The sequence below is a fragment of the Cygnus atratus genome, chromosome 1 (genome assembly GCF_013377495.2).
Source record: "Cygnus atratus isolate AKBS03 ecotype Queensland, Australia chromosome 1, CAtr_DNAZoo_HiC_assembly, whole genome shotgun sequence".
Lineage (NCBI taxonomy): Eukaryota > Metazoa > Chordata > Aves > Anseriformes > Anatidae > Cygnus > Cygnus atratus.
Window position 1 is genome coordinate 44,304,477 of NC_066362.1, and position 12,167 is coordinate 44,316,643.

Below are 12,167 nucleotides of genomic sequence, written 5' to 3' on the forward strand. Positions count from 1 at the left end.
ACACAGACAGGAGTACCCCGGTGGTGCTCACTGCTGTTGGAGATGTGCAGTGCTGACACTGCTCTGGTTTGGGCCTCCATTTGCTTTCAGGACAGAGGTGAGGCTGCTGTTTGGGCAGTGGCTCAGTTGGTTGCCCCTTGCAATGGCCCAGCTGAGCCGTGTCCCCCTTTGTCACTAGCGAGAGAAGAGTTGAACATGCCATGTCTCTCTGCAGAGGGTGTGCATGTGTCTGTGCCAGCCCAGGCTCTCTGCATGTGGGGTCGCTGCGCAGAGGGCAGGGGGCTCTGACTGGTGTGTGCTGGGTGCTGTGGTGCTGTACCTGCCCTGGCCTCCTGCTCCTGAAAGTTAAAGGATCTCTCTGACATTCTCAGAGATGTTTCTCAAAGCGATGCTTGCACAGCTCAGAGAGCAGTGAGGTTTAGGCAACCCACCCCCTCTCTCTTCATGTTGACTCCTCTCCCCCTGTGGGGGCCTGCTTTGACACCAAAATTTTCTCAGCACAAGGCTGCCTTTGGATTTGCATTTTTAAACATGCCTTCAGCCATAGGTCTCAAGAGATGCTGTGAGAGATATTTGCTCTGTGTCAAGAGGAGGTGTCACTGGACAGAGGAACACACATCAGGGGTTTGCATGCTGCTGTGCAGGACCCACTTATCAGCTGAAGCTCTAACCCATCTCCCAGACTGCGGTGTGAATTGGCAAGTCCATCTCTCCCTCTATGTAACATGTTTTAGGGGAAGAAAAAAAGCCTGAGTGAAAGAAATGAAAGCTCAGCAAAATGCAAACCCAAGCCCAGCACGCAACAGGGAAAGCCAAGGGGAAAAATCATTAGATAGGGCATTACATGCATGGACACGTACTGGATGCAGACACACACCTGCACAATACAGATGCCCTCCTAGAGACTGCAAAATGCTTCCATAAAGCATTCAGATGCCTATACATGCACATAAAAATACACTTCTCTTTAAACCTTTGTGACTCCTGAACCCCTGTCACACAAATCATGCAGCGTTACTGGTATCCCTGCTAAATTTCCCCCCACCCCATGGTTCTGCAGAGGAGAGCAGTAGAGATCCTCAAGGTGAAACCTTAGATGAGCAGGATAGGGGCAATATAAGCTCTCTGGATTTAGATTTTATTTGCCAGACCTGAATCCGAATAGCCTGATGTTGGTGTTTAGGACATCAGGACAACTCTGCTCGCCTCACCTAGAGTCATTTCAGAAGGACTTGATGGCTCTAAAGGATGCAATATTACTCAAGTAAGAGGCAGAGTCAGGGGCTGTCACTGCCTGTTAACTGGAGGTGGCTTAAGTTGGATGGTACAGTCGGTCTGCAATGTTTGTCATATATACTTTTTTTTTTACCCCCTCTAATTCTTGCAACATCGTAACACCTGATTTTTCCCTCTAGAAACTATGACTTTGCTGAGTTATGTCCTTGAGACTACTCAGATCACAGTCCATACTACCATGAACAGCTTTCTCTAACCTCTCCCCTCATGTCTCCCAGTTATGCCTGTGCTGATTGCAGTGTGGACTTCCATAAATCATGGTCACCTGTACATCATGAAGTACTGAGGACCTTGAGCTAATATGTCCCTCTGGAAACCATACAGTTCCTGCCTGAGTCAGCCTTGTCAGGATAAACCCCTTCTGGACTACCAAGTTAATGCTACCACCAGGAGCAATACCATCACCTAGAGAAAACAATCAGCTGATCCTAGCTGGTTTTATGCCTGTAATGCTCTCTTGGTAACTTCTGTTTTGGAAGAATGATTTACCAAGACAAACACCTTGGCATTCTTGCAGTCCTGACCTTTCCTTGACACCAGTGGAGCTCCATAGTTCATTGACTTTGCAGAAGACAGAAGCACTCAAAGTATATCTCATTAACCTTCTCATTCTAATCATGGCAGGGGACAGGACCTCAGCAATTGCAAAAAGCATATAAATGCACCAATAAAGAAATGTTTCAGCAAAAATAGCACGAGCTGTGTAAATGCCAGACCTCAGTGAGCTGGGAAACTGTGTTCCTGCAAAGTGCTTTTATTCCCAGAACTTCAGAAATGAGTTGTAAAGCCAGAGCAGATACTTCACCCTGTCTGTACTATGCACCAAGCCTCTCCCTGGTTTATGCTAGGTGCTGTATAAATATACAGGGAAGAAAATTGCACCATCTTTTGTAATCTACATGCTTAATTGAATGGCTATTAGAAGCAATTCCTGCTTCTGCAGGTGCAGTGGAGAAAGCAGCCTTCCCCAGGTGGTGGTGGAAGGTGAGCTTGAGGTTCATGAAGGAGTGTTGTTTTTTAGTGAGTTAATTTTGCACGTGGAGCATTCACAACCATTTCCTGCCTGTTTTGGTTGATGTGGCTAATTAATCACCCTAAGTGTCTGTAAACAGGAGATTTTTTTTTTGTTCTCCGTGGCATCTCTTTACCTGCTGCAGACCAGCCTATGCAAGGCTAGAGACCTATAGCATCCCAGGCATTGGAAATAGCTGGGAAGTCAGCAGTGTAAGTGTGAGAGTCACAACTTAACCAGCTTGGGTGAAGGCTAAGAGGGATGTTCTATTCTCAGGGCCCTGGAGGAGGTTACCTCATTCCATGAATGAGAGAAATGTGAGCTTAGGAGGTGAAGACATCAATAATAGGAGCCTTTGTGTTCACATGGATTAGCTGGGGGACAGATATATGATGATTAAGATTGAGTTATGACATCTGCAGACTGAGAAGGTGAAGAGAAAAGGCTTTCTACGCAGGAATTACTCCTCTTGTTCCTGCTTAGTTAAGCCACTGGACTAGAAAGGCTCATCTGGTCCCATCCCTGCCACTCTAGGCAGTGACATTGCGTAGCCCTATACAAACCAGTAGTTCTTCTTCTTGACCCCATTTTAGTTTTTTCATTTCTCCTTTTGATTTGTTGTTCCAGAACCTCCCTCCTCTGATGGTTAAAAAACATCTTGTTTTCAAGGCAATTTTTCTCACAACCAGTTGTTCTTGTACCAATGTTGTTTTTCTGCTTTTAAAAAAAACCACAACTTTTCTTCCTCCCTTGTGTATCTGTCCCCCCTTTATTTATACAGAGCAATCATATCCCCTCTTGGCTTTCATTTATCTAGGTTAAACAAGCTTTTTAATCTCCTCCTTCAAGGCAGGCTCTCTGTTTCCCCTAATCACTCAAGCCAAGGTTATTTTTGATAACTAGCTTTTCTGTAAGGTTCTTTGCTGCTCACCCAAACTGAGTGTAAAACAGCATAACCTATTGTCTGTTGAGTAATTTTGAGGTGAAGAAAAGCGTCAGCTACCAGATCCAGAAAAAAAAGACATCAGGGTTCTGCTGTTAAAATTTGCATTTGTTCTCTACCTTATCTCTGTGAAGCCAAAGCCTCCTATGATGACTTGGTTCCTGATATAGTTTATATTTAATAACAGTAATGACATCTCTATCCACCCCAAAAGCCAAGCCTGTGGATCTACAGTAGTTCAATTCCAGTGGAATATCTTGCACCAGCCTTCCAAAAACTCTTATCCCCAATGATTTTATTTATGCATGACTTATTTCTTTATAATCTACTTCAGCATTAAGGTTCTAACAGCACCCCCAAGGTTTACCATTACTTTTATGTACCCTAATCAGCACATACCTCCCATTGGCAGTGTCCCAGTTATAATTGTTATTTCTATGGCGTTTCAGTTATTCCTACAGTAGTCCTTTTCAGGTCCTGCCCAGTTGTTCTGGTTTTTCTATGTCCTCATTCAGGAGCTGTACGAATTGTACTGACAAGGCTCATCTTTCTCCCCAGACCCTCGCTCTCTCCCAGAGGGGTTAGGTATGCTTTTCCATCAGCTCTATTGCCAATAACACTGCTATTTTCTGCCAGCTGCCCAACATCTTACCTTTACCTTTTCTATATTTGATTTTGCCTTTTCCGTGTATTAAAATCATATGTAAAAGTTACATAAGCTCTTTCCAGTTAACTATATTACAGGAAGGTAAATGGCAGGTAGCTTTCCATGCTTGCTATAAGAGTTCCCTCATCTAGATCTGTCAGACACATCTTTGTTTGTGTATCTCCTCATTTCAATATTATTTTTGAGTCTCATGACCTTTTCTGTATTTATCCACCCAGTGCACCCAGACATGAGAATGTACCATTATCTCCATTTTACACAATGGGAGTGGAGGGACAAGGGTGTTTGCAGATCAGGTCCCAGAGGTCCTTGGCAAAACAGGGAACGTGCCTTCTAATCCCTGCCCTGTGCTGTTGTCTTTGTGCTTCCCCACTGCAATGAACAAGCCCCTCAGCTCCTGGAAAACAAAATGTTATAAGGGAGGAAACACTGAATTTTCTGGGAAAAGCAGAAAGCATTCGAGTTCTAAGTGAGTTTGGAGTGGTCTTTTATTTTGTAAATGAGACCAAATACGTTTTGTTCCTTTTCTTGTGTCTCTTCTATACCAAGAGTGGAAGGAAGTGAGAGATTTAAAGAGTAGTGCAAGATGTGGTGCAAATAGGAGCCTGAATCAAAAAAAAAAACAATCAACAACAATCTTCACCCAGATGTAGTTCTCCTAAACCCCAAATCAGAACACAAGGCCTCTGAGTATCTTGTACAAGCAATGTATCTGAACCTCTTCTTTTTTCACCCAGAATTGTACTCTGCTGCCTAGTCCTTGAAAGCTGTATTTCTGTGAGGTTTTGTTTCTCTACCTATTGACATTAGTTGGAGGTTTCTCCAGATGCTTTTTTTGTTCTGTGATCCTTCCTTAGCGTACTAGGAGATACTCAGAGGTTGGTTTCTGCCTTGGCTGCAGCAGACAGCCTTGGAGATTCATGGGAGTAGCTTGTACTTGTCTGTACTACAAATCTGAGTGAAAGCTTTGTAAACACTTAGACTGGGTGCTGGTCATTTGGTGGTTGCTTTTGCCAATGTAGCATTTAAGGTATCCACTGAAGGAGACTACCAGCTCTTGTGTTATAAACATCTTACTGACATGATAACACTGAAAAGAGCACATGCAGAAGAATAAAGAAATATACTCTCCTGGTATAAATTGCAACAAGAAGATTTAGGTTAGAAATCAGGACTTATTTTTTTTTTACCTTTTAAATAGGACAGATAGTTCGACTGCCCACAGAGATCATGGGCTCTCTGTCGGTGAAAAGGACAGGTTGGACAAACATCTGTCAGAAATGCCTGTTACAAGTCTTAGCTTCTCTTGGTAGGGGAGCAAAGCTTCTGTTAAGAATTAGTTTCAGGGAGCTAACATGCTACAGCACCTTTCATTAAGGATGCGCATTAACATACTGCAGAACACTTCTATTCTGGCTGCATTATACTGTGTTTAAGGCAATTTGCCAGCCAGCTGGAAGGTTTTCGGAAGGCTCTGTCTTTTGTAGGCAATCTTACCTTTTGTCTGTCCATGATAGCTTATACACTTAGGCAAACCAACAGCATATATGATTAACTTTTTGTTCTACAATAGAACAAAATTTTCTTTCTCATTTTCTTGTTTCGCAAATGCGTTGGACTTCTCCCAACAGCTTGTTAATCCAAAGTAGGATCCTATATTTGAAGGTGAAAGTTAGCTGCTCCCCTTCCTCAATGCGTCCAAATTAATCCCTAAACCAAAGTGACTTCCCTTTCTCGATAAGATCAGATGTGGTACAGACACAGACTGGGGGATTTAAGGTGAAATTCTGGCTCTTAGGAACCCTTCCCTGGCATAAAGGATCATACTTGGGTTTTGGAGAACATGATTAGAAGGTGTTTTTTTTTTTTTAAGATCCCTAGCATCCTCATTTTTTGCTGATTCTGTAACCCTCCAGTACCCCTGGTGGGAGTTTGGATAACTGGGCTCTGATCAGAGAACACCCAGTGGGTCTTGAAACTGCAGGGTGACAATATGTAGGATGCCCGGGATGGTTTATTTTTCCTCTTTTTGCTGAGGCAAGCACTGAGCAAAACCTAAGTAATAACAGTTTACAAGCTGTTAATACCAAATACCCTGAGACTTCAGAAGTGCCTTGCTCTGCTCTGCACAGCTTGGCAGGTTATATTCTTTACGAGCTGGCATCATTACCTGGACAAATCTGTGACATTTAATTCTGTTGTGGCTAACCTCTGTCCCCAAAGTGAATTGCTCCTTCTCTCTCATGCCAGATTATCTAGAACACAATGCACATTTTTATTTTCTTTCTCTTGCATTGTCTCTGTCCTCTGCACATGGGGCATTTCTTATTATCTTTACTGTCCCTGTCTACATGTTGCTTAAGTCCTCTCTTTAACTACATGTATACACATTTGATCCTTACATGCATGAGCATCTAAAGAAATCTGCCCTCTCTTAATTCATAAACCTTTTCTGACTTTGCTTGTTCGTATCATTGACTCATATCAATACATGCCTGCAGGTGTGTGAGTAATTATATGGCATGCCTGATTGTTCAGCTTAGCAAAGAAATGTAATATTTGCACATACTCTTGAGACAGTCTGTAGTTCACCTGAAAATGTTGGCCAGCACATTTCCTTACATCCTGTTTTTCCTTCTTCTTGGTTAATTTATAAGGACTTTATTGGGATAATAAGGAAAGGACATGTACTACTGTATTTGCAGGTGAGGTGCTCCAGCGCGCAGGAGGCCATGGTAGGACTGTCATTGTTGTCCTCATTTCATAATGTTGGCCTGTGTAGTACAAACGCTGTGAAACGTGCTTGGCATGCAGCCTTACAAAGTCCCCTTTCTGTCCCAGAGAACTTCTGGGTAATTACGAGTTGGGTTTGCTTATCTGATCTAATTTATCACTTAAGGGTTTATATCATGCCTATTACTGTGATATCTAAGTGCTGCTGAGATACTGCAAGATGTCTCTTTCATCAACTGCTTATTTCTATGATAAGTTAATGTTATTGAGCTGAAGTCTGGGCTGTTCTGTGCAGCATCTTAATCATTGGTCCTTCCTGAGCCCTGTGTGTGTAGTTATTCTGCTTGTCTGGTGGCCTCATTGAACGGGTTTTGGGGATTTGAGCTCAGTTACTTGAAGACTAGAATCGCACTGCAGAAATCTCTGGCTCAGATGATGATAAATTGATCTGCTCTGTCAATGAGCAGGAAGGGCAGGGTTGAGCAGACCCTGGGTGAGCATATGAGTGTATGCTTTCTATACCCTCAGAAATGCACTTTGCACATCCAGGCTTAGACAGGGGTGTGAGTACAGACCGTCTGCTGTGGTAGCCAACGCTACTTGCCTTTTGTGGATGGAAGAGGCCACCAGTTCCCTGGGCTCCCAGTCTGCCAGCTTCCACCTGCTGCTCAAAGTGTACGTAAAAATTAAAATGACATCCCTCTGCCCAATCAAGTGAAAAAAAGAAGAAAAAAAAAGAGAGAAAGAAGAAAAATAGCTATGTACCCTGTTTGCTGGTCCAAGCAGGATGATTCCGGCAGTGGGGGAAGCATTAGGGGCAAACTTCCCTTAAAAAATTTGGCAGCTGCTGCTTGTAAGGGTTCATGGGGAGGGTAAAGCCTGCTGCCCATCCATTTCACCCGCTTCTTACAAAAACTGCAGGCCTGCTCTCTCCGGGGTGCCGTGTTCACACTTCAGGGATGGATGGGGAGGCTGCTGTCTCTGGGTGATTTCTTCTGCCTTTCTTCTCCCTCTACCAGCCCCCAGTGTGGGTTTTTCTTTCATGGCCAGATGAAGCGGTTGTTTGTTTGTTTTGAAGGTGACAAGTGTTTTATGTGAATTCTGGCTGCTCTCAAATGCCAAACCCCAGCTGGGCTTTGAGTTTCACAGAATAACCGCTGACACCTAATGAGCCTCTAATAAGTGCTTCTCCCTCCCTTTCTGTCATTTAAATAAATAAATGACGGAAATTTGGCGGTGGTGGGAGGTGGTGTTGGATTGCAGTGGAATGAAGCTTTTCTGTTTACCCACTGAGCAGGTACATCACCAAAAACAGTCACACAAGCCCCCCCTCCACTGCCTGTCCCTGTGAAGGTGTCTCAGCCCTGGCCTGGGAGGCTTTGTTTGAGGATCGAGCAGGAAAGTTCCTTCTTGAGCCCAGTTAATTTCTTGCCCTCCCAGCTGAGCTGCGAGCCAAGGTGCTAATTAGTGTCAGCTGTGATGAGGGGAAATGAGAACAGAGGCGAGACTTTGATAGTTCAAAGTGTAGTGGTTGTTCAGGTGTTTTCTTTTCCTGGAATTTTTGCAAGGAGCAGTCTACCGTTGGCAGTAGGTGTGCTACACACATCATCTCTTCGGGGAATGGAGCGGCTTCAAAACAACTCTTACTTGTGGCAGTAGGTATAAGGTGAAGGGGTCCCCATCCCCCTTTTCTGGTCTCTGAAGGTGTGATTTCTGTTTTCTGAAGAAATGGCAAATGAAAAGATATAAAATGGCAATATGTCATTATGGAAAAATAGCAAAAGTAGAAATAACAGATGCTGCTTGATTTTCATGTGTCAGAAACAGAACAATTGCTTGTTTCCAGCTAACATATGCAACCAAGTCATTGTGAAAGGACAAGAGCAGGTATTTTAATGAGCCCTTAGCTGAGGATAGTGAGAACAACTATTAAACAAGCATCTCTGTCTATGTTCATCTCCTGTGAAGATACTCCTGAAATTGCTGAACACCTTCAGTTGAGCCTATCTCCTTTGGTTGCCTATCTCCTCTGTCACTTGGAAGAACTCAGTCCTGACTAGGAGTTGGCAACTTTTTTTCCAGAGTGAGTTATTTCTGGACAAAGGCAGCTTTGGTTAAAATGAAACAATTTGATTAATTTCACTGAAAGCAAACGAAGACAAATTTTTTGAAAAAATGTTTTGACTTTTTCAAATGAGGTATTTCAATTTCTCTGTTTCAAAATCGCATTTTGTTTCAGGGTTGTTGGTTTTTTTGGCATATATTTCTCCTTTTTTTTTACAGAAAAATTACCATTTTTATTGTGGCTAGCAGACTGAAATCAACTTTTCAGGAGACAACAAGCTACATGGTTGTTGCTTGACTGAGAAAGCTCAAAGACATCATGTCTATTTGACTAGGATGATGGTATCCCCTTTGTCATCCACTCACTTGCCCAGAGGCTGAGACCGTCAGAGAGATGAGACAACCCCATACTCTTGCTCTCTTTCTCTCCCTCTCCCTTGGTTTGAACCTATTTCCTCAGAGCCTTCTCCCCAGAAATATCTCTGTCCAACACAGCTGTGAACTTGGGTAGTCCAGAGTGGTTCTCCTGCCTGGGCCTGGGGGAATGTGTTTGATGTAGAGGGACGGGGCAGCTAGAAGTCTATTCTGTGTTGTGTGTGTCTCCACAGGTGGGGAAATGGAAGGAAAAAAAGCTGCAGATGAAGTATTATGTGTGGCCCCGCTTTGAGCTGTATCCTGACTCTGAGGAACGCGAGGACGACCACCTCAGTATAGTGACCCTGGAAGAGGCACCGTTCGTCATTGTGGAGAATGTGGACCCCCTAAGTGGCACCTGCATGAGGAACACTGTCCCTTGCCAAAAACGCATTGTGACCGAGTATGCACCCCTGGGTTTTTCTCCTCCCATTGGGTTCTCCCTTCTCAGCAGAAAGTAGAGCGTATTGGGCCAATACTGGCACATCCTGATAATCCTTTTTAGAAAAGTCACCTCGCTTTGCTCAGTCTGGCCCATGCCCGTTCATGGCTGGCCCCACTGGGCAAGTCACTGCAGTGTGTCCAGCACAGATATCACAAGTGAAGTTCTCCACATTGTGTTGTGGGAGGGGGAGCACATACTGACAGCAGAGGGGAATTAAGGGAATATTCACCAGCCTTCTAACCCATTATTGTTGTGATTGTTCAGGAACAAAACTGATGAGGAGCCAGATTACATGAAGAAATGTTGCAAGGGGTTCTGCATTGACATCCTCAAGAAAATCTCAAAGTCTGTCAAGTTCACCTATGACCTCTACTTGGTGACTAACGGCAAGCATGGGAAAAAAATCAATGGGACATGGAATGGAATGATTGGAGAGGTCAGCAGCAAAGGGAGGGCATGGTGGGCTTCATTCTTGGGCTGGGTGCTATAGGTCAGGTCCAATCTCCCATCATTTATTGTGTGCCCTGCCAGGGAAAGGACAGAGGTGACTCTATAGAAATGATTGGCTTGGATTCTTTCTGGGCGCTGTGTGAATTAATCTGCTCTGACACTCTGACCATGACCACCTTTCCTGTTTGACGGTTAATTATTATTCCCTATAGTGTCACAAATTTTGCCTTTATAGTCAAAGAAAGAGTGTGATATCCGTGCACCAAAGAGGCTGCAACCTAGATTAAGCTTAGATCATATATAAGATGTATAAAGAATGAAATAAGACTTTGCAGTGTTAGAAGGAGGAGAAAGCAAGGACAGAAAAATGAGATAAGACGTCTTCTCGGTGGATGATGTGTTTATCCTAAGACCTCTGCGGATTTATTTTTTATACGCATACCAGCTTTGAGGGGAAGATAAATGTCTATAGATTCTCTGAAAGAAAAAGGTGTCCTGATGAAAGATTAGAAAGGAGAAATGATAGAAACAATATAGGGAATGGGATTACAAGAGTAAAAAGGACTGCATGGAGAGAAAAGAGGGTAAGAAGGGGCTAGGTTGTGGTGCTTGAGAGGGGCTAGCCTTGGGTCTGTGCATGTGAACTCTTCCTTTCTGTCTTCTAGGTTGTCACCAAACGGGCCTATATGGCTGTGGGATCCCTCACGATTAATGAGGAACGTTCAGAAGTGGTGGATTTCTCTGTGCCCTTCATAGAGACGGGAATCAGCGTCATGGTGTCACGTAGCAATGGAACTGTCTCACCTTCTGCCTTCTTAGGTATCATTTTAGTCTAAAATTAAAATTTCACCCATTGTTCATAAAAAATTAGGTGAAGGTTACTTGTGATTCTTAGCCTGAAAGTCCCTTTTTGGGAATACCTGTGGGACAGGTATATAAAAATAAACTGTGATGTTTTAGTTCTAAATCCCAAGCAAGCGAAATCCAGGCAAACGCAAACAAGCACTGCCCAGAAGTTCCAAGGCATTTCTCAGTAATCCTAGCAAAGAACGGGCTCACTCAGGGTTGTCATCTACCCTACAGCATGTGGTATCCCAGTGACTCAACTAATAGCATGTTCAAACAGTGTAGGCCAGAAAAAAAAATTGATTCAAACCTTAGAGCTGGTATGCAACTGTACTTAGTGATAACAATTAGCAAAGAATTGCTGCGCTTTCAGAGACATTATTTGTAAAGAGAATATTAGCTTGATCCTCCCTTGACAAAGCAACTGGAGGAAGTTAGAGATCTAACAGAGCTTTTGAAAAAGGGTTGAGCCATCAGTTCTTTGCTGACACTGTGCATCCCAGTAAAATGGTTTCTGTTGCTCTTCAGTGGTGGAGGGTGGTTGGAGAATGCAGAAGTGATACTGCATTTCCCCCAGGCATCCGTGCCTTCCTAGTAACTACTATTTGGCTTTACAAAATGCTTTATGATGCAGCAAACACAGCATATGACTTATATAATTACTGTCTGCTCTCTGCCAGGAACCTGAGAACACTTACAGAAATAATTTTATATGGGCAAAGAAAGTTTTCCAAACTCCTCTTGAAGAAGGAGTTTCATTACTGCTTACTCTTCAGCAATTTTTGCCTTTAGCCAAGGCAAATTGGCTTCCAATATTCCATTCATATTACTGGGGTGTGTAAAACCAACAATAAACTAAACTCCAAATTTTTAAATTAAAATTAAAATCAAGTTGCAATATCAAGTATAGTGTGGACCAATGTCCTAGGTTTCTTTGATCTGGTACAGTACCATCTTTACCTGTTCGTGCTTGCAGATGGAGAAAACCTAGCAAAGATCAAGCACTTGCAGAATGTGAATGCTAACATTTCTAGAATGAGCCAGTGTTCCCATTGCTACAGGAATGGAATAGCTGAAAAACTACTATCATTATGGCTGAACCTCAGAAATTTGGAGATGCTCTTTGGTTCAATAACATCTTGAAAGTTGGATCCTTGTTTGAAACTCTGCCAGTTCTGTTTGATTTTCCCCCACTCTCTCCAGATGGTGCTGGAGGACTTCCTGGGAACAATCTTTTATCAATGCATTTTATTTTATCAATGCATGTCACAGCGGCTGCATGTGGTTCCAGATGGAG

At 43.3% G+C, this 12,167-nt stretch overlaps 1 protein-coding gene across 1 annotated transcript in view; it reads left to right on the forward strand.

Annotated features, from left to right (window-relative positions):
* GRIN2B (glutamate ionotropic receptor NMDA type subunit 2B) overlaps nt 1-12,167 on the forward strand; it is a 161,200-nt gene that overhangs the window by 122,454 nt on the left and 26,579 nt on the right. Inside the window, exons 4-6 of the mRNA XM_035544130.1 lie at nt 9,324-9,532; nt 9,839-10,010; nt 10,690-10,843. Coding sequence (XP_035400023.1) covers nt 9,324-9,532; nt 9,839-10,010; nt 10,690-10,843 — 535 coding nt within the window. The remainder of the gene's footprint in view (nt 1-9,323; nt 9,533-9,838; nt 10,011-10,689; nt 10,844-12,167) is intronic.